General features: G+C 38.3%; 1 protein-coding gene across 3 annotated transcripts in view; it reads left to right on the top strand.

Annotated features, from left to right (window-relative positions):
* Positions 1-564: 564 nt before the first annotated feature.
* Positions 565-24,885, top strand: part of WDR37 (WD repeat domain 37) — a 64,245-nt gene continuing 39,924 nt past the window's right edge. The window contains exons 1-8 of one of the 3 annotated variants that reach the window (XM_050942259.1): positions 565-928; positions 8,935-8,966; positions 11,897-12,074; positions 14,670-14,834; positions 17,896-17,992; positions 21,766-21,861; positions 22,024-22,088; positions 23,590-23,673. In XM_050942259.1, coding sequence (XP_050798216.1) covers positions 11,937-12,074; positions 14,670-14,834; positions 17,896-17,992; positions 21,766-21,861; positions 22,024-22,088; positions 23,590-23,673 — 645 coding nt within the window. In that variant the 5' untranslated portion in view covers positions 565-928; positions 8,935-8,966; positions 11,897-11,936. The remainder of the gene's footprint in view (positions 929-8,934; positions 8,967-11,896; positions 12,075-14,669; positions 14,835-17,895; positions 17,993-21,765; positions 21,862-22,023; positions 22,089-23,589; positions 23,674-24,885) is intronic. The other 2 variants (XM_050942260.1, XM_050942261.1) reach the window with 2 other exon arrangements.

The following is a 24,885-nucleotide window of genomic DNA, read 5'->3' on the forward strand; positions in this document are numbered from 1 at the left end:
CCAAAGTCAGAGAAAAGCTGTAACCTTGGGAGTTTAATACAAGCCTGGAAGGGCAAGTATTACTTTTTAGAATCCTTGTGGGCCCCCAGCTTCTGCACTTGAAGTGACAGACTGGGGATTCAGCCTTGACAAAGTCTTTAATGCATTTTACCCTAAAATGCCTGACCCCCACTCTCAGTTAATGCAGGGTTTGCCCAGGCTGCTAGTATCACCTGTGGTGGGAGCTACACTGTGATTTTTCTTCTAATTTCTCTTTTTTAATATAAAAAAGGTATTGTTACACAATCTAAAAATTAAAAAAAACTTTAAAAATATATTTAGGAAGTACTTAAACTGTTAAAGCACTATGTATGGTGTAGTGAAGTCTCATTTTCGTATCTAGTTATACGAGAGTTCAAAATATTTCCCCCCAACTCATCCCCATGACACCAAAAAGCAGCACGAATTGCTCTCTAAGGTGCCCAACGCATGCACAGCCTCTGGCTCCGCACGTGCACACGCTGCCCCACTGAGCTGCACAGACAACAACCCCACCACCCAGCGAGCCGCTCCGCGTCCGCAGCAACCTTCCGCCCGAGCACTGCAGACACCGACCTCCTGCTCACGTGATCTACACCGTGGCTGTCTGTCCCTCGGGCCGCCCCGCTCTGCCTGCAAGCTACGCTCTGCGCAGCCCCCTCCCTTCTCTATGGTGCGGGAGGAGGCGGCGCTTCCGTTCGGAGCCGGATGTTGGCGGGTTTCTCTCTTGCGAGCGGTTTCTTGGTTCTTCTCAGCTCTGAGACACTTCGGCCCCCGGCCCAGCTGTCACCCCCTTCCGCGGGTCCTGTCCCCTTCCGCGCTAGGCCCCGGCGCCGCCCGTCCTCTTCTCCCGTCTCCTCCACTTCCTCCGCGGCGCTCACTGGCGAGTCGGCCCGGCCGCGGGTGACAGGTGAGTGCGGGGCCTCGGTTCCCCCCCATCCTCCGCCATTTTCCCGCCCACGGAGGCTGCCCCCGAGTGGGGACGGGCGAGGCGGCCGGTGGGGGAGGATCTCAGAGCAGTTTGTACCCCCCCCTCCCGGCCTCCTTTCCCCGGGACACGTTCCCTTCTCTCCCTGCGGCGTGAGGCCCTCCCCATTCCTCCGCGACACAGGGGTGGGGCGGGGCTGTGGGCAGAGCCGCTTCCTTTCTCCTCTCGCGGGTCGGGGTGATGGTGGGGAGGGGTCTGAGTGGGCCCTGGCTGTGGGTGAGGGGCGCGAGATCGCTCCGTAGTGGGGTGGAGGGGATGTCGCTGGGGGGCACTGCTAGGGCGGCACAGGTGCGCTGAGCCGCGGGTGAGGGACATCGCCAGCGCCCCGCATGATGTAACGATACGGGTTTTAGACAGGTTGCGGATGGACCCTGGCCGTGCCCTGTGAGCTCTTCACTGTGCGGGGCTATTTGATTTTACAGTTATTGCCCTGAGCTGCAGCAGAAATAACCTCCCCATTTCCCCTTGATCAGGGCTGAGTGCTGATCACATGCCCAGTACGTGAGGAATAAGTTGACTTGAAGAATTTCCATTATTGTATTTTATCTGTGAGTTAAATGGCTGTTACAGATTCCACATGCACAGCATAAGTCAAATGCTGCCACTGCTCAGTTAGCATACAGTACAGCAGGGTCATCAGGAAAATGTTTATGGACCCAGGCAAATTATCACTCTTCCCAAGGTGACATAAAGATCTTTTAACTGTGTTTATAAATTAAGATTTTTAAAGCTTCACCAGCCATGTTTCTCCCTCCTTCTCTGGAGTGGTCCCTTTCGAAATGAATTTCCAGGCGTTATCAGCATGTTTAGGTGTTTCATTTTCTTCCTAAAATTAGGAAATAGAAAAGCTTTATACAAAGACTAGAATAAGTGTTGTATTTCAGGAATTAATGCAGGTATTATATCCCTAATTGTTGTGTTTGTAGCAAAAACTTTTACATGTCTTGTCTTTGACAAATTGGAAATGCTATCAAATTCAAAAGTAGACACTTAATTGTAGTCATCATTTTAATACATCCATGGAAGGTTTATCTAATGAACTGGCATAGCTCCTTTGAATTTATTTCAACTCCACTGAGTAAACCTTTCAGGGAAACATAAATGTGTGGTGTTAAAAATATTCCTTCATTACAGCAAAATCTCATTTCATTTCTATATAACAAGTAGGTTTAGAAAAAATGAGTACCCTTTACTATGTTTGCATGATAAAAACTTAGTTTCATCAGTAACATACTTAGTTTTAGGAAGCTTCCAAACTGCACTCACTTTTCTGTTTTTTGTGTGCCCTTTTACAGCTTGTATAGGTCAATGCATCATGCTAGGAAAGGCGTATTTACAAACTGGAACCAAATTAACTAAATCAGTTTTAATTAACAACTTTAAAGTTGTTTCAATGTAAGTCTGTGTGAAGTCTTATTTCAAATAGTGTCCTATTCTGATTTAATTTAAATTGTTCTTTTCCCAATTTAAATTAAACTGAAATAGAAAACTCTTAATCTGAAATAAGTATCCATATGTAGATTTGCACTTAAACTGTGAATTAAAACTGATTTAGTTACTCTGGTTCCAGTCTGAGTATAGACCAGCCCTTTGTGTCTTAACAAACGTTAAATGTAACTTTGTCCTTGATGTGCACGAGGACAGTTGTTTGAAAACATGGTAGCTGGTTTTAGTTAATCCAAGAGATTAGTGTTAACCATGACCAGCTAACGTGTTCTTAAAAATCACTTGTCCATGTCTATACTAGTTACTAAATTATTTATCATGTTAAGTAAAACATACTAGTACTGTCTAATATAATATACTTCCCAGTGGAGCTGTGGCCTAATGCTGCACTTCATTTTAAAACGGAGTTTGCTTAAATAGATTGTGTGTACTGAAACTGTTTTGTTGAACATGAGATGAAGTGGTTAGTTTGGAACAGAATACTTTATTCACATAGTAATACTTGCATAGCTTACCAAAGTGTAAAAATGACCGAATCCTAGGATCGTTGTAATAATACAGAAATATTCTTTTCATCAATAGATCTTAAAGTGCTTTGTAAAGGAGGTATGTGTCAGATGGGAAAACTGAGGCACAGAGGGATATATAGACTTGTCCAAGGTCTCCCAGCAAGTCAGTGGCAGAGCTGGGTATAGAACCCTGGTGTTCTAAGTCCCAGTAAGGTGCTCTATCCACTAGGCCACCTTCTCAAGCATTTGTCAGGAGAGACTCACAGTGTGCTAGGGGTTCTTCCAGTAACTACACTGCTCTACAGCCAAAATGCTTCTGAAATAAATGTAGTCCAACTTTACTAATTCTGGGTCACTGAGAACGAAAATGATGCTTAAAATTGTTGATTGGCTCTAGTTTTCAAGATATGCTATTGGGTCAGTATATACGACCCTTGACTTGGGAATGGCGGAGGATAAGTGAGTTATAAAGGGAAGGGATCTCAATTTAAATCAGAAATGACTAAAATACATCTTTGACTGGATCGATGAATAAATCTATGACTGGGTTTGGACAGTAGTTGCTTTTTAGGCAAAACAATGAATGATGCAATCTGAAGCTGGTATTGCGTCATACATGATATGAATTGCATCACGTTATTCCTAGAAGTCATGGATGATGCAATCATAACGAAGCTTACATCACTCTGCTGAACAAATTGCCCTATATCAGCTCTAGAAATCACACAGTGTCGTGCTCTCTTCTTTGTCAGTGTTTGATTTTGCAAAGGGACCCATTTCTGTTTAGCCAAAGAGAGCAGAGATGCCTCGTACTTGTGTGAACAGTGCAGATAACTTCTGCTATGTATGTGGTGAAGTGACTTTTGCATCACAAAAGTGCAGTATAACCACTATGGTTAAGAAAGCCTATCACTATTTTGGCTGCAAAATTGGAGATCAGGACAAGAGGTGGGCCCCACACATATGCTGCAACACTTGTGCAACAAATCTTCGCCAGTGGTTGAACAGGAAAAGGAAATCTATGCTTTTTGCAGTGCCAATGATTTGGAGAGAGCCAACAGGTTATACCAGCAATTGTTACTTCTGCATGGTGCCTCCAGTTGGGAAAGGGGTGTCAAAGAAGAAAAAGTGGACTGTGCATTATCCAAACATTCCATCAGCTATACGCCCAGCATCCCACGGAGAAGGACTGCCGGTTCCTAATGTACCAGAATCATTCTCACTTGAGTCAGACGAGGAAGAGGATGAAACTTCTGGTCCTGAACCATCAATGTCACAGGACCCACATTTTCTCCCATCCTCCTCCTCTGAACCACACCTCATAACACAAGGTGAACTGAATGACCTTGTCAGGGATTTGGAACTACCCAAGAGTAAGGCAGAGCTGTTAGGCTCCAGACTACAGCAGTGGAATCTCCTGGCAGGCTATCAGGGCAAATGGAGCCCATCAATGCTTGCAGACTATTGCTGGACAGTGACGAGAGATGCTCCATTTAATGAATACAAGAAGCGCCGAGTAGACACTGAATAGGACTAAACTATGTACATAATAGTTTTTTGCCTTTTGTTTCATAATAAATTTTATTTATATAACCCTTTTGCTGATTTTTGAAGTGTTACATAAAGAGGACAGGTGAAATATTATCATGTAAAGCAACCATAAACACATGAAAAGACCTAGGTTTACAATTTATGATTAAAACTCACTATCTACACAATATACATAGACATAAAATGTAAAAACTTAAATATCTTAGAAACAGTAGCCAATCAGTTGTTTTAATTGTCATAATTGAATTCAGCACATCAAAATACATAATAAATATCACATTTTATCTCTGAAGCAGACGATTTCTCAAAAATTGTAGACCAGTGCTATTGGTCATTGTTGTCTATTCCTGATTCATTGATAGATGCTACATTATGTGGTGTTGAGTCTACAGTCTTTTCATAATTTAAAGAGCAGTGCTCAGTTTGGATGTTCTCTGGATTATGTTTGACCAGTTTTAGAGTTTCACTTAACGTTTGAAGTTGGAGGATTGGCATTGCAGTGCTTGTGTGTGCCACTTGAATAGCATTTGAGTTTTTGTGGTGTATAGTGGATATGTTAGAGCTCTTACAGATGCTTTGAGACAAGGTGTTGTATAAATGTTGGATTATTCTTGCTAGTGCTTGAGTGAGCTTACTGAGAAGTATTACCCTTGGAAAGTCCTTGATGCATATGTGTGTGTGTGTGTGTGTGTGTGTTTCAACTGTTTAACCAAGAAAACACAATAATCCAATAGCCAAGTAATGTACACACGAGGTTTATTACTGTTAGAGATTAGTCTATTTTAAAAAATGAAATCTTAAGAGCATTATAGCAATTTAGCTACTGAGGTTTTCAACACCTGGATACTGTTTATCCAGTACCTAACACAGTGAGGTCCTGGCCCATGAATGAGATGCCTAAATTCTACCCAATAAGAATAACAACTCCTCAAATACTCATAGCTTTTGTATTCACTTGGATTCCTCATTGCTTCTTGATGGTCAAATAGCTGTAGCCATTAAAAAAAAAAAAAAAAAAAAAGCCCTTTTCTGTTTGATTTACAAGAAGACTGCATCCTACTGTTAGATTTGCATTGTGATGCATAAATTTGAGACATCCAGAATTGTTTGGGGGGAAGTAGTTTGTATCTTTCTAAGAAATTAAAATCTGTTGAAATAGCATGGAGGCCACTTAAACATATCTTATTGGAATATCAGGCAACGATTCACTGAAAAAACGTGCCTTCAAAACTCTTGTATAAAGTTATCAGGTCACTGCGAAAATGTCATTAATATGAACTAGTGTGCTGTTGAATAGCTCGTGTTGTACCTAGGGAGGTGAGCTTTATTTCTGTCAGTTAAATTGAAGCAATAAAGATGTGCTATAAATTTGTCTACTGGGTAGATTTAGAGATTTGTCCACTTTCAGTATATCAAAATTTTACATTTTCTAGGTCTAGCTGTTGTCAGAGTCTAGATACTGCGCTGTGAGATCATTTTTTTTTTTAAAAGCCTTCAATATTTCTGTATTACTATTCCAGGTGAAAAATAATCCCTTGAGAGAGAATAAATTCATACATTTAAAAGGATGGTGTCACTTTGCTTTACCGTGGGAGGCACTGAGTTGGTATCAAATGAGGTAGAGCATTAGACTGAATCTCAGGAGACCTGCCTTCAATTCCTAGCACAGTCATAGACTTGCTGTGTGTGACCTTGGGCAAATAATTTAATCTACCATTTGTGTCAGTTCTCCATCTATGAAATAGGGATAATAATTCCCTGCCTCCCATATAATTATGAAGCACTTGGATACTATGTTGATGGGATCCACATAATTGTTATTGGATGACAAACATATACTTCAGATTTCAGCTAGGCTAATGAAAGTTGGAGCCCTGAGATGAGTCTGGGGCAGTATTTTCTGTCTCTTCGGCACATGGACTTTTCCCTAGTACATTGCACTTGCACTTCACGGGTGGGTTCTCTTCCTGTCTTTCACATTAGCCTTTGTCTAGTTGGCTGAATCTTATGGCTAGTAGCTTCCTAGTTAACTTTTCAAGCCATGGCATTTATAAAATTCATAAGAGTCATTTGTCAGCGAGCCTAATGGGAAGTTCACAATTACCATCCCTAGAGAAGTTCCTTATCCTTCTAAAAGTAACCCAATACTGGAAAAAATGTAGTAGTTTGTTATAGCAAGTAAATATGTTGTCACAATAGCTACTGAGAGTTTACACTATTACTGTCAGGGTTTTAAAGAAAACTGCATGTTAGTTATGCCATAATAAACTGTATGTTTTGTGTATGTAATGTTGAAATTGACATTGCCTGTGTTGCAGTCTACAATTTTGTTTTCTAAATTATAATATGCTACAATGTATGTTGAAACTAAATTAGTCTTGTAATAAGTGTCAAGTAGATTAATTATTTAATCACTCTTACAATGCTTATCCTTAGCTTTAGCATTGCTACTATGATATCTGATATGGCATAATGTTTTAAATGTGTATTGATTTAGAAGAAACAACTATTCTTTTATCCTAAAAAGCCAGTTGGCCTGACTTTCAATCTGCAGCACGCTTGGAACTCCCACTGAATTCATGGGAGCTGCGAGTGCTTAGTTTCCCTGAAAACCAAGTGTTCACAGAGTACCTCAAAATGAAAGTGGTGTATTCCCTCTGATTCCTAGAGCTATATGCACACTGAGAACATATCTGCATAAGCTAGGAATTAAATTAAAAACTTTTGTTAATTTCAAAATCAGTCACATATATTGAAAGGCTTGCCAAAAAATAATTAATCACTCTTATTTTCAAACGTGACCTGTGGGAAAACAATGACTTAAGTGTTTGACATCAACATATTTCATGGGACTTCATTTTAGCGATTATCCTCCTGTTCAACAGTAATAAGGAAATTTCAGATCTAGTTTATTATGCACTGCACACTAAAATAGCTAGTTATTATTCTGAAACTTAATGTTTGATAGGGAGATATTCAAAAGTACTTAAGGGATATAGGAGCAAAAGGTAATGGGACTATTAAGTTCTTTATTTGCTTTTGAAAATCTTCCTCTAAAGTATTCAATATCAAAATAGATCGAACTTAACAAAATTGATCAGGGAATGAGGAAAATGAACTTGGTTCTTAGGTAAAAGAGATCTTGCTGTAAACTCTTCACATTCTCCCTGACCTCCTCCCTGTTTTTTTCCCCCAACTCTTACGTTGTTTTGAATGAACAAAAAAGGAGATGCAGTGCTTTAGTCATTCCATCTGCACTCTGACGCTTCATAGAACGAATTTCCTCTCTGGCTTGTAGCAACAAGCTTTCCCCTTGCATTCTTTCCTTGCATTACACAACTTGTTCAACTCCTGAACAAAGAGCAACAGAGAAGAAACATGCAAGCAGAATAGGCTGATTGTTGCAGTAAGTTACTTTCTGAAAAGAATGGAAGTCTAATTTTAGTTTGCACCTTCATTTGAATTAGTGACTGCCGCTTCATCACCATAGTTCAATAAAGCACAACAGTAATTTGTTACACAAATTTATTCCGACGCTAACAAAATACTGTAACTGAGTCAATATATGGTAACTTTCATTACAGCAAGGTAGGTGATAGAGCTTTACTTTCTCACATTTTAAAATGTTTATTAGTTGTATCAAAAAAGGATAATTGAAATATATGAATAATATGGCATTGTAAGAATAGGTGATTATTCAAAACATAGACTGTACTCTAGAGTACATCATTTGTCCCTGCTTGTGCTGATTGGTAGCAAATGAGTTTGATACGCATCTTTATTATGTCAAGGCTTGACAAATCACTATGGGAGAAAATACTATCCAGGCATTTATTATAATACATGAACTGTCCCAAGCTGCTTGGCAGAATGAGTATAGATACTCATTGTGCTGATTTTTATAGTACATGTGTATTAGCACTCAAACAACATTCTAGCTGCATTTTAAACAATATTGCATTATTAGATCCCGCTGCTGTTTTCAACACAGAGTTTGTTTGTTCTTGATCAGCTGCCCCCCTTTTACACTAAGAATTAGCTTGAGAAGTTCCATTTGGTTTGGGACCAGGGTTCAGGAGGCAAGTGGATCATTGACCCATGCTGGCTCTTCAGCCAGGTAGCACTATCAGCAGAGAAGAGATGAGTGTAGCTCTTTTTTTCAGAAACCATTGATAACACTCCTTGAATCAGCAGGAAAAAAAAGCCAATATACTTGACTAATCAGACTAACTACATAACATGACAATTTTAAGTCTTTCTCCTTGTTTGGGTCAAATATGGTGCTTAGTATTGATGTGTGGTTGTTTTTGTTTTTTTTTTAAGTCTGGCATGTTTTAGTTACTAAAGAGTTCAAGTTAAAGATGTGAAAGACTTCGGTTTATGTGCTGTTTTACTAATCAATATTTAATATGGTTTTCATAGGATATGTAACATGACACTGATACTCTGGACAGGTAACTTTAATTGTTTGAAAGCATTACCCAATAGGGGGCATCCAGGTAACTGCCAGTAATGAGCACCTTTTATTGTTTTATGCTGTAGGATCATATTGCCAAAGATCTTTTTTGTGAAGCCTACACCAAAGAAAATATAGCTTATATTGTGATCACGTTTACCTTTTACAAAGTTGTAAAAATGATTTTTTAGTTAAAATGTTTTCATATTTAAAACATTTAAAGGGATACTGTCAACTTAGCTAATTCAAACAGTCAATTGTTTAAACAAATCTTAAACCAACACATACTATTTAAAATTTAAAAAAATTCTTAATTATCGGGGTTTTTGTTGTTGTGCTTTGCTCCTTTACTAAAGGTTTTTATGGTGGACACGGGAGTAACAACAACTCTAAATGTACTTAAGCCCATCCCTTCTGTTTCCCCTCCCCTCCCTCTGTATGCACATGCTTGCCTGCTGCCTCTTCAATGTCACCTTTGCTGCTGCTGTACTAGTAAACACCTTCATGCAAGGGCTTGGGAAGAGTGCATGTGAACTGTCTCCAGAGTAGTCCATGAGTCTTGTGGTTGTGCTGGTGCATGAGAAAGAGTGTGTGCAACTGATCATTAGTGAAAGTGTTAGAATGCTATCAAGTGGACAAAATAAACTGAAATAGTAGAGACATGTTTTCCTCTAATCTTTCAGTTATCGTAATATTAGTAACAGGTACACATTCTTCAGAGAGAAATGATTTTTTTCTCCAAGTTGACTGTACCAAGTTATTTGTTTTTTTTTTCAATATGAAATGTATTGTTATGCAGCTGCCAGAACTAGTGGGGGAAAGAATTCTAGAAAGGACTGTTGTGAAGCAGTCTGTAAAGACCTACCAAAATGAAATACCTTGGCAACACAATGGCAGATGAAAATTAATAAGCCAAGGCAGTGCACATGGAGAGGAATAGCGTAACCTCAAAGCATCCTTGCTGATCAAGGACAGTGACTCAAAGTGAAACATTTAAAACTGATTAAAATAAATTGTTGGGTGTATCTTAGAGTTGTTTGCTACATCAATCCTATTTTTATATGTAACTAAGTTTCCTTTTATGTGATAAATAAAAAAGGAAACTTGGATGAAATGAGAAACATCCTACACAAAAGTACAGTTCTCTCCCTCCTCCATGCATCCCAATGATTTTGTGAACTTGGTTGTGACTAGTTCCTTCTAATAAACCACAGACAAAAAAGAGTGAGGAGGCAATGTGAAGTACCCAGTGAGACTTAGTGGAAGTATTTTAGTGAAGCAAAGATACTGTTGTAGCCTGGGTTTTATTTTAGATTCATTGTGGGTTTGGTACTGGAAGACAATTTAGTGGGACTCATAGAACTGAGATGATGCATCAAGGGGCCCAAAAGCTCTAAAAAATAATCTTTGTATTTTAAATAAGAAGAGTGTGTGCGTGTGTGAGAGAGAGAGCATTCAAGCCTTAACTAACAGTTGGAGACCATCAGATTTTTTTTTTAACTACAGCCCGTTTTTTATTTTTTTTTTAATATATATAAAAAAAATCAAAGCAAATTGAAGGACATTGTTTACTTAGCCCATAATACTTTTCAGTAAGTTACTTTTGTCATTGGCTGACTATCTGATAATGTAGGATTTAAAAATGCTGAAAACCAAATGAGTTAACATGTAATCTTGTAAAGAGTGTGATGGTGCTCATTCCTAGCTTGCTCAGGCTTTAGTATTTTGGCAGATCTGAAACTGGAGATGGCCATGGATTTGATTTAATTTTTCTACTGATTAACTTCTTTAGGAAGTTCAGTTAATAGCTCAGCCTTAATAGCTGTGCCAACTCTGCTCTCCTTTTGCTATTCTTTGGGTTGTGATTACTTTTTCAGAAATCATTAAGGCTGGAGAATGAATAATGTTTTCAATTACCTCAATGTTACATTATCAACAAAGTTTTAAATCAGTGAGAACTTTAGATATTTGAATTGCTTTATAGTAAAACTGAGATTGCACAAACTTAAATGTTTTGAAACTGATACTTAAACCAGTTTTAAAACAACTATTATAATTCCTGGATTTTTTTCAAAATTAAACTAAATCTTTGACAGCAAAGTATATGTTCTCCAATAGTTTATGCAATAAATAATTTGATTTTCTTAAATTGAGAAACACTATGGGTCATGCATAGTAAATTTAGCTGAAGAGATACTGTCAGGTATATAACTTGGCTTTTGTTTAAACAGCCTTATGAAACCTAATATTTATAGAAATGTTTTGACTAACTAAAAATTAAATGAAATTGACTGTAAACAAATGTGAAACTGACAAGGCTAGTTTCTCGGTGCAAGCTGAGTGAATGTTGGAAAATCTAGATTTTCAAATTTTTCAACCTTATTTTAAATTACTAGTATTAGAGGTAAAAAGCAAGCATGCTTATGGAATTGTGTAGACTAACAAACAGTGGTTTTATATATTTGTAACCTGACAGTGTCCCTCAATTATCAAGTCCCTGTACTTTCATTTTCCAGCTGGGTTTTAACTTTGCATGCATTTCAGTGAAATACAATATGAATATTGGTTGTTTCCTGGAAGCATTTTGGAGCTGTCTCTAGATTTTAATTTGGGAAGTGGTTAGTAATCACAAGATAGTGAAATTATTTTTTTCATTTTGTGGAGGGTTAGTAACGAATGAAAAAGTGCAGTGTAATGTGATTCCATTCTCTGCTTCTAATTATTCAAATGCATATACTTAAACTCTTAAAAATTAGTTACTTAAATTATAGCTGTAACTTTAATGGAAATCAGTCCCTCCTGGAAGGACTTAATGAAATCTAAAATAAAACTAGAATTCAATAGACCTAAATGTTTCCATTCCAAGAAATAATTTTTACTGTGGCCTGTTATGTAGAGCAAATTGTAATGCTTAATACTTGTCCTTAGTTTATCATAGGCACCTAAGTGAAGTTATTTCCTTGAAGTAATGCCCACAGAAAGTGGAAGTTTTGCAGCTGCTCGGCAAGCAAAGCAGAAGCGCAAATCACACAGTCTTTCTATACGAAGAACCAACAGTTCTGAGCAGGAAAGGACGGGATTGCAAAGAGAGATGTTGGAAGGGCAGGTAAACTTAACAGATTGATATTCAAGAACTAATTTCTTAAAACTCTTTACAAATAAAGAATGGAACTGTCTTATTTCTTTGTGTACAAAAAATAAGTACAGACTTAATTCATGAAGAATATCTAGTTAAACTGGAACTTTAAGTGGACAGATGTTAATGGAAAAACGTTACAAATTATGCTGTAATACCCTGCCATAAAATAAATGCCTGTAAGAACATAGCCTAGCCACATTTATTGGGAAATTGGTTTTAAAAGTGAAGCCATGTTAAAAACAGTTGGTACAAATCATGCTCAAGTATAAATGAGATCATTGTGCACTTCCTTTAGGGCAGGGAATGACAAATCCAGGATTCTTGTGTAACCTTCATTTACCTGATAACAGATACAAACTTGACTCCATTTTAACCTGAAGTAATTTTGAATGCTTTAGTAACACACTTTTTCAATACAAATGTAGAGTTTGTAAGGAAATGGGGTGGGAAGAACATAATATAAGTAAGTTCCAAACAGCCATTAACTTCATATACTGGGTAATATGGACTTGGCAAAGAATATCAAACTTCTAACTGGATTGTCCAGGACAGATGACTTTTGAAATACTAAAAACAACAGATCAGAAAAGTCTGGACTTATTTGTAGTCACAAATCTTCAAAGGAAAAATAGGTCTAACTGTGCGAGGTTCTCTGAAAAGTTACCCCCTCTGAGGAGACAAAGGTATATTGCTTCATTTTGCTAGACAGAAGCAAAAATCCTTGTAATCAAGCCCATAATGTTACTCATTTAGAGTTGGTAACAAGCTTTTTCTAAGTTTTGGGTTAGTTTGTAACTTACTTCTAAAGAAACCTGTACTGTGTTTAACTTTATAGTTAGTCTGTATTTTTTCAGCTTATTATATAAACATCCATTTTTGTGTGTCATATTTTCTGAAGTACTGAGTAAGTAATGTCCTTTCTGAGACTATTTTCGTACCTTCCTTCCTGATGTAAACAAGCAGTGATAAGGGACAGTTGAGATACTGGCCTAGCAGAGAGGGCACATTGGGTAATTTTGGATTACTCCAGGCATGGTCTAAAAGCAACCAGGACAACAAGGGCAAAGCTTGAGGGGTTAAGAGCTGCTGACAATTTTACTTTTATATGGTAAAATATTAATATAAATTAAAGATGGGTAGTTTTGTTTAATATCAAAGAATACAAACAGTTAGTAGGCTGTTAAGCTAAGGGGTATGCCTACACAATAATGTAAGCCTAGGGTTAGTGGGACTTGAGTTAGCTGACCTGTGGCTTGAACGTCTACATTACATTTTAACCCTAGCTTAAGGATCTTCTGACCTGTACTAGGGCTCTTTCTTTAGCTGTAGGCTCCTGGTGAACTTGCTAAACTCTGCTGACAAGCACATGTGTGATATTGTCTAATAGCTGGTTTACATACAAACTTTTAATGAAATCTGTTTCATAAAACAAATTATTTCAGATCAAGTCTGTGTATAGATGCTTTTTTATTTCAGAGTAAAAGTGGTTCAAGTCATTTTTAGCTAACTTGCACTAAAGGTAACTAAATTTGATTTAAATTCACATTTTTTGTTTCAGTATAAGTTTGTTTGTAGACCAATTTGATTTGTCTCCTTTCTTTAACAGTTGTTCTTGTCTATCCCCAGTCTTGTCTTGTCGTAGATTGTGCTGGGACATTAATTTTTTTGTTTGTACAAAACCGAAGTAGTTTTTGAGGATAGAGGTTGATTAAAGTGGCGCACATATTGGGTCATCTAGTCAATCCCCTTGGTATCCTGATTAGATGAAATGTTATTATTTTATTAATAAATGTTGTAACTTGTTCCATTGCTGAAATTTATCCTCCCCCCCCCCCAGTATTACTTCTCCGTCCTCAGTGATTGCTGACTGTAGTGACTTCACTTCCTGATTGTGTTCACTTCCCCACCAAGTGAAGTAAGCTGTTGTTGCCTCTGGAGAAGCCTTTTATCCTCAGCCTAAGCATTCAGATGAAAAGCTTTCTCCTTAATAGCCTTTGAAGCAGCTGATGGTGTAGCCTGTTGGTAGTGTCCTTTTCCCTGCTGCTAGGTAGCTTCTGACCTAAATTTTACAGTGCCCCTATTTTATTGTCAGCTTCACAACAGAAGTTGGGACTACACTCACTTGCTTTTGTTGCCTGGCTCTGTTTTCCTTGTACCTTATACAGTCTACTCAGTGTGCTCTTTGTAGCTGCTTAAACTAGGAAATAGAAGCAGAGGTTTGAAATTTAAATGATTAAAAATTTGGATTTTGCCTGTTCACTTTTCTTTTTATAAAATGTTTTGTGATGAATCCCATTCTGAAGTTTGCAAATTGAAACTTGAGTCTGGAAGTTAGTTCATATTCTCAGTGTAATTGTGGCTATGTTGCACATATTACATACCTTAACCTAAACTCATCCAGGTGTGCATAGCATGGACCTGTAGGTGAGTTAATATTGGATTATTTTCAGTTTTCAGACTTAACATTGCATTAACATAGGTTTATGTGGATTTAAGAGATGCTGTCACTTGGTGGTCTTTATCCTATTTATAACATGTCTTGCTGGTTCGCATTTTTTCCAGAGACAACATTATTTGGAGTGTCTGATAAATCTATCTTTGGAGAAACTTAAGTTTGCTTACTTTTTACTGGCAACTGGGACACCTGGTCAGGCAGGCGATTGTGGTTTAAGGGCTCAGAGTTTTGAGCTATGCAAATTATTTCCCATCTGCTTAAAACACCCACAGGTATTACTAAATTTGCTTCTTTATATCTTGTGAGTGTAATAATTCTCACTTTAGTGAAAACTTCTCTAAAATAAAACATACAGCTGTCAAACTGAAAATGTAACACAATTAATAGCTCACCTTCAGTTATTGTGTAATAACAACAGAAGAAAGGAAAGAGAAATGTCTCAGCCATAGTGCAAGGATGTTTTACAGTTAGACACATAATGAATTGCAAAACTGGATATTTGAGGCTAGGTAGCTGATTTGCATAATCAGGGTGTATAGCTGTTTTTTACACTGTTCTGGCTATTTGTAATCCTCCTTCTCTAGTACACTTTTTTGTATTTAGCAGTTCTAAGTAGTTTGTCTTCAACAGGAAATTGCTTCAGTTTCACTCCATCTAAAGAGATTCTACCATGTATGAGAGAAGATGAAAACAAAAAATGTCCTGTAAAACTGATGAAAGTGAAATGATATCTTTTAAAGAAGCTAAATCCTTTTGATTCATTACCTACTTCCTTCTGTTTTACTCACCATCCTCTCAACAAGGCAGCCAAAGGGCTTGGTAGCAGAATTATTTGTATTAAGAACAGCACATAGAAATCCTACTGCTCAAACAGAGCGTGAGAAAATTGCTTGTCCCAAAGACATTACTATCTAAATACATAACACATAGAGTGGAAGAAAAGTACTATGTATCCCCATGTTGCAGATGGGCCAATGAAACAATGAGATTTGCCCAAGGTCAATACTGGAATTCTGTGGCAGAACTTAGAATTGAACCTAGATCATTTAAGTCCCTGTCCAGTGCTGTTACTACAAGAACGCCCTTCCTCTCTTGAATAACTGTCGTATTTGTGTATACAGGGGAGTATCCCAGCTCGTCTATTTGAATTCAGTTCTGAATACAGCGTAAAGAAATGTGTTGCATTTACTATGGAGAGAAAAGTCTTGATCTGTAGAGAGGGAAGGAGATTATTAGAAATAATGAGATGAAAGGAGAGAGGAGATAGAGATGGATGATGGGTGGCCAGAATAGCTAACTGTTCAAAGTGAATGTTTTTTGAAATTTGGCAACCCATTTTGTTTTATATATATTTAATTTGATACTTTGTTTATTACAGTTGGAGAGTACTTAGGTTAATAAACTCTTCAACTGTTTTTAATTAATTTTTTGTACTTCCAAGATATGACTACTTCATAAACTGGAAACACCTTAAGCTATAATATAACATACACACTTTTAATTTATAAAAGCATTTATACAGGAAAAAACAAGCAGCATCTTGGTATAAATTGCCCTCTAGCAGAAAATAAGAAATTCATTTAACCCAGCAGGTTAGATATTTGTCCTTTACAGGCAAAACAGCATGAAAATTAAGCCATTATTACGTATGTGTAAAATACAGCCCAAGAGTTTTCTTGCTTGTGTTTTACATTACGAATTCCAGTTTTTCTCTGTACTGGAGAATGGGAGAACTGCTGAGATTGATTTAAGAGATTTGAAATTGGTGCTGTAGTTTCCCTTTTCCAAAAGGAGGTTTAGTCAAATTGTTTATATTTTTTGAGTTGTTTGTTGAAACCTGTTTAACTGAAGACTCCGGATTACTAGATGAGAAAGCTCTTTCTGAAAGAGTAAACATCTTCTCCCTTTTAAGTTAGGTCTGGGAAGCTACACTTAGATTTCAGTGCCACCCACACTTGTGAGTCTTGTGTTTTTGTTGAAAGTTCGGAGTATAATTTTCTTATGGTGGTTAACATGGGTAGGTTTTGGGGAAAGTTGGTGGGTTTCCCCCCTTTTTAAATAGAGATTTGAATGAAGAAAATTTAGAAGGTATTAAGATAGCATAGAATGATACAAAAGGAGCAGTGGGACAGGAGGCTTGAACAGAGTGATGGTAATACAGAGGAATAGGAAAAAATGAGCAGAGACATGGTAGGCAGGGGATAGCTGTGCAAAAGCTTGAAGCTGAGAATGAGGAAATTTTGATGTAGAAGACTTGAGTGAGTAGTGTTAGTCATGGAAAAGAAGATTTTTAGCTATGGCATTTTGCATAAACTTGAGCACAGCAAGAGGGGCTGTAGTAGTCAGTGTAGGAAGCAAGAATTTTAGCCATGGAGGTGTGGATGACTGAGTTTTTGAGATGTCAGGAAATCAGGTGTGATTCTATTCAGGTCTCTCCCTACACATAGAGGCTGTAAGCAAGTCACAAGTTGAAAACTTGGGTAATTAGGAGGATGGTGATATCAAATGTTGTAGACAAGAGGAAAATGGAGTCCAGTTTTCAGCTACAGTGTGTTTGGACTGGTGCAGAAACATTACATGCTAGATTGGCTCCATTCCTATTCCCTTTCTTTCAATTCAACTTGAAAGTTTATCTTGGACAAAGAAAATAAACTCCCTTCTCTTCAATTTAATTTCCAGTTTTCCAGTTATAATGCTGCATTATTTGGGGGTGCCAACACTGCTGGAGAATGTTTTGTTAAAAGCAAACTTTCTTTTGGAATTTAGATGATAAAATCTCATGCAGCCAGAAGAGTGTGAGTTGACAATAGTTGAACTTGTGATTCCAAGAAGTCTTGAGGTTTCAGGCTTTTAATTATTACAGTTAGAATTACTTGAAGTTAATGTTGTTTTACTTTTGCATGTGTATCTGCTGACTTGCTCTATTAAAAATGTAATAATAAATAAAAATATGTGGTGTTGTATGTTACAGAACTTCATAGGTATTGAATAGCTTTATTTAAACAATCAAGATACCAGTTAAAAATCTCAGGTCACCACAATGAAATACTATATTTTGTCTTACTCTTCAGCATCAGACTGAGTGAAAATATAAGCATGCTACAATAGCAAAATAATTTACATGTTAGACTGTAATTTTTTGCATTGCAAATTTGTGCTCTGCTAACAAACTAGTTTTAATAAAATAATTTCTGAACATTAATAACTTTGGTCCTCAGCAATGCAACATTCATATTATATCATAACTTCAGTATTTACAGAATTAACTGCTGATAGTTTTTTAAAAAGTAAACTTAAAACTTGGTATCAGTGTTAACATTTTTTCCCCTCTAGGATACTAAACTTCCTTCATCTGTTCGGAATACACTCTTGGAGCTTTTTGGGCAAATAGAGCGAGAGTTTGAAAATCTTTATATTGAAAATTTGGAATGTGAGTATGATTTTCTTGTAACTTGAAAACTATGTGGAATTAGATTATAGTAGGATTCATTGTGGTCATAAAATATTCTGTGTGCTAGAAAGTAATGTACTCTTATTTTGGATGTTTCAAACAGCCCAAAATCATATCCCTAAATTGGAGTCTGCCCCTTTTCTGAAAAAGTGCCTTGGGATCTTTTCCCCAAGGAGTTAGGACACCTGTTGTCTTACCTGAAAGACAGAACTCTGGTAGCATTGTGCTCCTTAGCACCATACTAGGGAATTGTTTCAGTATTGATTCAGAAGGGAAACCTACTGTCTCCCATACCATCAAGTCCAGCCCCCTGCTTGAAGCAAGTCCAATCACCAGACAGCTTTTTGCCCCAGATCCCTCAATGGCCCCCTTGAGGATTGAACTCATAACCCTACCTTTAGCAGGCCAATGATCAAACCACTGAGCTTCCTGCATGACACAGGTGTTTTTAGAGGTCTCCAATCAAGGTATTAATTGGACCTAACCCTGATTAGGTTGTGAGATCAGATAGGATTATAGTTCTAGAATGTCTACAGGCTCTTATTTGTTGTTAGTGTGGGCTACTTTAGTAAAGAGGATTCACAGTAGGTATATTAGCATTATGTAATACCTGGGGTTTCCTGATTAGTTAGTGTATTATACACAAAAAAAATTAAAAGAACATTGTTGCAAAGTCAAGCATGCAAAAGTTGGGAAATGCCTAGGGTCTTGTTGAAAAAAGTATGTGATCATGTAATTTAAGACTGCATCATAATGCATATACACAGCTCCTTGTTTCCAGCCATTGTGCCCAGCCATTTGCAGTTTCCCTTCCCAGCTCTTCATCGATCTCTGTCCCTGCCCTGGCCTACCATTATGTCCCATGCATGTTCCCCATCCCAAACGTCTCTAATTTCAGTGTCCGTCCCGTCCCCCCCACATACACACACTCCTGCACTCACTGTCACAGTCTCATTGCTGGGGCTTTCTCCCCCAGTTACTCATTTGATACGTCTCCTCTTCCACCCACTGGCTCCCAGTCCTACTCTCCATGTCCAGCCAGTCCCTCCTCCCTTTCCCCCGGGCTCCTTGTGCCAATTCTACTGAACCAACAGGTCTGCTTTGTCTCCCTCTACATACAAATCGACCACCTTCCTCCTCCATGCTCCCTGAGCCCAGAAGAGTGGTCATTGAGAGCTTGCGGGGTGAGGGAGGGGAGTGTGTCCCTGATCTCTTTAGGTGCCCAGGCCTGGCACAGCCTCCAGCAGCCCAGAACTGTAGTTTCAGGGAAAGTCCTGCTCTGTTCTAGGCTGGAGACTGCCCATTGTGGACGGAATCTTTAGGGAATTTAGCTGCTCAAATCTAGGTTTCTACTGAGTATGTGCAAACTTGCTATTTTTTTTCCAAATGCCTGTAATTTGGCCAAATATTGATGGATTTTCACAGAAACAGCAAACTGTACATCCCTGGCACAAAGGCCACTTCACCAAATTGAGGTCTCTGCTCTAAAATATGGAAGTGTTAAGAGCTTTTGAGAGAAAAGGTTCTCAGACTTGAACTTGGGCAAAACATATTTTTCCCTGGCCTTGTTCTCTGAAGTGGCTGAATCATTTTGGCTGAAATTTTCTAATAAACTTTAGCCTGAAGCAGACACCAGGCATGGAAAACTTCAGTCGGGCAATTAAGTTTGGCAAAGTTATAAACAATTGAAAACAGTGTTTTATCATAGGAAGCATAGGGTAACCTTAGTTAGTGGTGCTACCAGCCCTGCTTATAAAAAACTGTATAGTATAAATGGTGAGTGTGGGTAGTTTAGAGAAGTAATGGTAAAAGTACATTGTGCAAGACTGTATGCACACAGTATCGGAACACTTCAATGAAACACATTAAATACATAGTACAAACATCAAATCCTTCTTTTAAAAATAAGTTAATCTTAATTAAGTTAATCTTAATTAAGATACTTCTAGGAATAAAATGCATTACTACTGGGAGAATTCTGCGCCAAAAATTAAAAATTCTGCGCACAATATTTTAAAATTCTGCATATTTTATTTGTCAAAATAACACAGTACAATCACACCAGTTTCAATTATTTTTGGTCATTTATTTCCAAATACCTATCAGTGAGTGTGTCTGTAACAATACAGACAACAAAGGTTCAGGAAATGTTTTTTGACAAATTCCTTACTAGGCATATTAATACAGAACTGAGTAGTAATTCATTTAAACTACTGTTCTGTATTGTATTTCCTGTACTCCACAAAGCAGTGCAAAGGCTGGGAGGAGTCAGGTTACAGAGGAGCTGAGGGAGAGGGAAGTAAATTGCTGGGAAGGACCCTGGGTGTGAACTTGGAGGGTTGTTTGGTATGGGTGGGGAAAAGTATGGAATAGGTGTTTTGTGAGGAAAGGGAGGGATTGTTAGGGAGCTTCCCTCATGCAGATCCTGGGTGACCCCTAGCCTCTCCCATTCTGTCAGGCACATCTGCCCCTGTCCCCATGTGTTCCTGCATCCCCATATGTCCTTGCACCCCCTGTCCACATGTCTCTCCACCCCTGTCAGACACTCACTTCCTCCATCCCCATGTGGCCATGCACCCCTATCCCCATGTGGCTCTGTACCCCCTCCTCATGTGGCTCTGTGCCCCCACACAGCCACTCCCTTGTCCCTACATGTCCCTGAACCGTCTCCCCCGGCCTCCATGTTGACCTGCACTTCCACTCCCATTCAGCCCCTGCCCCAGTCTGTCCTCCCCCACTAGCCCTTATGATCCCCGTCTGACCCCCCCAGCAGCACTCCCATGCTGTCTGTCTCTCCATAGCCCCTGTCTCCTGACCTGTGAAGAAGGTTCTAGAGGCTCTTTCTCTTCCCTAGCTGGCTGGGAGCTGCTGTATTCTAGCACCACAGCGCCCTATGGTGGCAAAAGGTGGAACTGCAGCAGGATTTTCGTAGAAGCTTTTTTTGAGCAAACAATTTAAAATATGGCTCATTAATGATGTGTATACACAGTAGTGCAGAATTCCCCCAGGAGTAATGAGTGTTCTTGTTTAATCTTATTAGCTTCAATATGCTGTTGCCCTGATGGATCTTTTTGATTTTCAGCAATGCACTAACTTCAGATGAATAGCATACAGAAGGAAAAACTCTGCTTTATAACTTAATAGAACCTAGAAATGACTTGCTATTTGTGGATGAAATAACTGCTGTGAGGCCACAGACTTCCATTTACTTCCTGAATTTCCATTTTTTGAGTGGAGTTAGTTTGATCATAGAATCATAGACTATCAGGATTGGAAGGAACCGCAGGAGGTCATCTAGTCCAACCCCCTGCTCAAAGCAGGACCAATCCCCAGACAGATTTTTGCCCCAGATCCCTAAGTGGCCCCCTCAAGGATTGAGCTCACAACCCTGGGTTTAGCAGGCCAATGCTCAAACCACTAAGCTATCCCTGCTCTCCATGGGTTCTACACACATTACAGGTATTGTCCTGTTAATGTTCAGTCACATCTGCTAGCAAACCATAATGAGAAGTGACAAGATTATTTGGCAGTGTTTCCTTGGAACCTGGGTTAAGGTTTATCATTGGTTGGGAAGTTCAGCATGACATTTTGTCTTTGTTTAAAACATGCAGACTGCTTTTATAAGCTTATAAGAATCTACGCTTGTGACTCATAAAATAGATGACTTAATACCACAAAATTCCTTAGAGTACAGTATTTTAATGATCTGCTTTTAATTGCTTATTTATATTAACTTTTTTTGCTACTGTTAGTACGTCGAGAGATTGATACACTTAATGAGCGCTTAGCAGTTGAAGGACAGACAATTGATGGAGCTGAACTGAGCAAAGGACAACTGAAAACAAAAGGTAAGATAAATATTAATAAATATTAGGTTTTCTGTAGCTTGCCTTTCATACTTAGCTTTACAAAATTTACAGTTTAGTTAAAGGGAATTCATACCATTGCACAAAGAAGTTAACAAACCTATTACCCGAAATATTTTCCTTTGAACTTATTTGTCTCAACAGCCAGTCATAGTACCAGTCAGCTTTCACAGAAATTGAAGACCACTTACAAGGCATCTACCAGCAAGGTATGAGACAAACTAAACCTCTCCTTAATGTTCATGTGTACTTATGAGACTAATGTGGTTGTTTTTACATTATAACATGTTGTGTGTTAAGCAGTATAGTTCCATTTCTAAATAAACATGCCTAGTAAAGAATAGTATCTATGTTGGATTCAGCAGTTATCCCTTCAGGAGTGCTATACTAAACTTCTGTAAGATATGATTTTTAAGAAGGCTAATAGAAATTGGAGTGCGGGGGGGGGGAAAGATTTTATGGCAGTGTAAACTACAAAAGAGTTATTGTATTTTCATGTTGAAAATACAGAATTAAATAAGTTTTGACTGTGAGGACTTCTTTGGGAATGACCTCTAAAACTATCCTTAGAAGGCCTTGCAGTTGAATTAATTTAGTGTGGTTTTGAGCTTTGTCCTATCGCAGGTTGTCTATTCTTGATTTTCAAGTATGTGATAATGGATAGGATCCCAACGTCTCCATCATGCTCCTTTCCAATTGGCAGATAGTGCAAGAAGGGGTGCCTATCTCTCTGCAAAGTTGCCACAGTCTTCCCATTTATGTCCCAACTTTGACATTTCTCTCCATTTTTAATCTTATTTTTCTGTCTATCTTGTATGTTTTATCTACTCGTGTTTTGTCCCTCTCATTCCCAAGCCACTAGGTGTCTACACACTGCTCTTTTTTTGCTTGGCATGAGGATTATTCATTGGTAACTTCCTGGGGAAGGGTAGCAGAGGTCTTTGCAATGAAAAATGGTGCCTGACCTTGTAGATAAAATACATGAACTGTTCCCGTGGTTAGCTTCATTATGTGCTGCTGTGGGAGTATACAGGCATTGTGGGAGGTTTTTACAGGAACCGTTTACTACTCTACTTGGAAGTGTGGGAACATGGATACAGTATGGTGAAGCTTATGCACCTTTTTCAGGCCCCACTCTCTTCACTGCTCCCTTTTCCCCCTTGAATTAGTCTGACAGTCTCAAAGGCCTGCCAACAAGCTGGGAAGACATTAGTATAAGAAAGTAACTGCTAAAAATTAACACACTGCTAATTTTTTGGGTGAGTCAAAGTTAACATTTTGTATGTAATTTAGATAAATAAAAAGTAAGTAGATGCACTGGGCTGACTTTAAAGTCTGTATAATGAGCATGGATTTCTTTAGACAAAATTCATATATAGGAGAAAAAAGTGGATAAGAATGGGATGTTGTTTTTTTTATCATTTAGTCCAGTCTAACAAGTTTGTTCCCTTACTCCCTGAAGATTTTATATAGTTCCTATTGTCATGTATCAGTGTGAATGTACTGATGTGATGAGAATATACTCTCATTTTTTGTAATGCATAAGTTGCAAATTCTTTAACAAGGCTAGTTAAAATCTGGGCAACATAGGATTAATTGTACAGTTTTGTAGTCACAGAATAGTATTTCTCATTTTGATGAATATGCAGAAACTACTGTTTGTAAAGCAGATGTTGAATATTTATCTTCTCTTAATTGCTTGCAATGTAGCATTCAAATTCTTTCCCGGGGAAAGCAGATGGATCTCGCAACTTCTGCGTGGGAAACTGGGAAATATGGGGTGGAGACTCATGGGTAACTGCTTTGCTTCCCAGTGTGCCAATATGCATGTACAGCTAAGTAGTGGCGAATGGTGGAACATGCAGAATCTCATAATTTTTCATGGGTATCATAGCTGTCAACTGTGCCATGTCAGAAGACTTTACTCTCTTCATTGTTACTCATTTACTGCTCTTGCTTATAGATACAAAACAATGAATCAGGAGAGTGTAAAAGACTGCAGAGCAGGTAGCATCTCTTCCCACTGCGTTCTGCAGAGTTTAACCTCTGCAATTGGTGGGAGTGAGCTCATTTTGAACAGTCACTTTTCTGAGTGGGAAGGTAGTCACTCTTTCTTTGGCTTTGTAAAACAAAGAAACTATAATGTGCTGAGAGACAGAAGTTCAAGAAAGATATACAGAATAATATCTGGTTAAGAAAAGAAAACTTCTCTTGCACTCAAACACCATAGGAAAATGTGCCAAAAAGCTGTAGGATAGCAAGTGCATGGCTAAGTCAGAGGGAATGGAGCCTCAGTTTCCCACTTTGAGTGTCAGACTGCTGTATTGTGCTTCACTGATCAGGTTCTTCATTCTTTTTTCTACTTGATGCTGTACTGTAGTTAAATGCAATTTTGACATTCGCCTTTCGAGGTGTAGTAAAGGAGTAGTAAAATATTCCAGTAAATAAAATCATCTGTATTTGAAGTGGGAAAGCAAAGGAAAACAGATTCGGTTTGTTCTCTCTCCTGTAAAGATAATATCTGGTACAGAATTCTTATTCCTGAGTTTTAGCTCCTCGGTGTGGCACATTAAAAACTGCCCAGGCTTCAAAAGATTGTTATCACTAAGTCAGTAATAGTGGTCTTGGCTGTGAATCAACCATCAGTGGTGGCCATACACCAATCTGAGGAGAGTCAACTACTGTGTTTGAACATTACAGTCAATTCTTAATTGGTGGTGGTGGTGGTGGGGTGCTGGGAAGGCTGCTTCCACAAAAACTAAGACAACCCCAAAGAACTCATGCATAGAAAAAAATCATGGCTCAAAATCAGAAACCACAAACTTAGAATTCTAACATAAACACCACCTGAAACAAACCCATCAAATTTGTGCCAAGTGCCAAATGGTTTTCAGAGAAGCAGAATTACAAGGTAAATAACTAGCTTTTCCCTTTGCCTGCGGAGGTTGTGAAATCTCCATCTCTGGAGATATTTAAGAGTAGTTTAGATAAATGTCTATCTGGGAT

This window comes from Gopherus flavomarginatus, chromosome 2 (genome assembly GCF_025201925.1).
Source record: "Gopherus flavomarginatus isolate rGopFla2 chromosome 2, rGopFla2.mat.asm, whole genome shotgun sequence".
In the NCBI taxonomy this organism is placed as follows: Eukaryota; Metazoa; Chordata; order Testudines; family Testudinidae; genus Gopherus; species Gopherus flavomarginatus.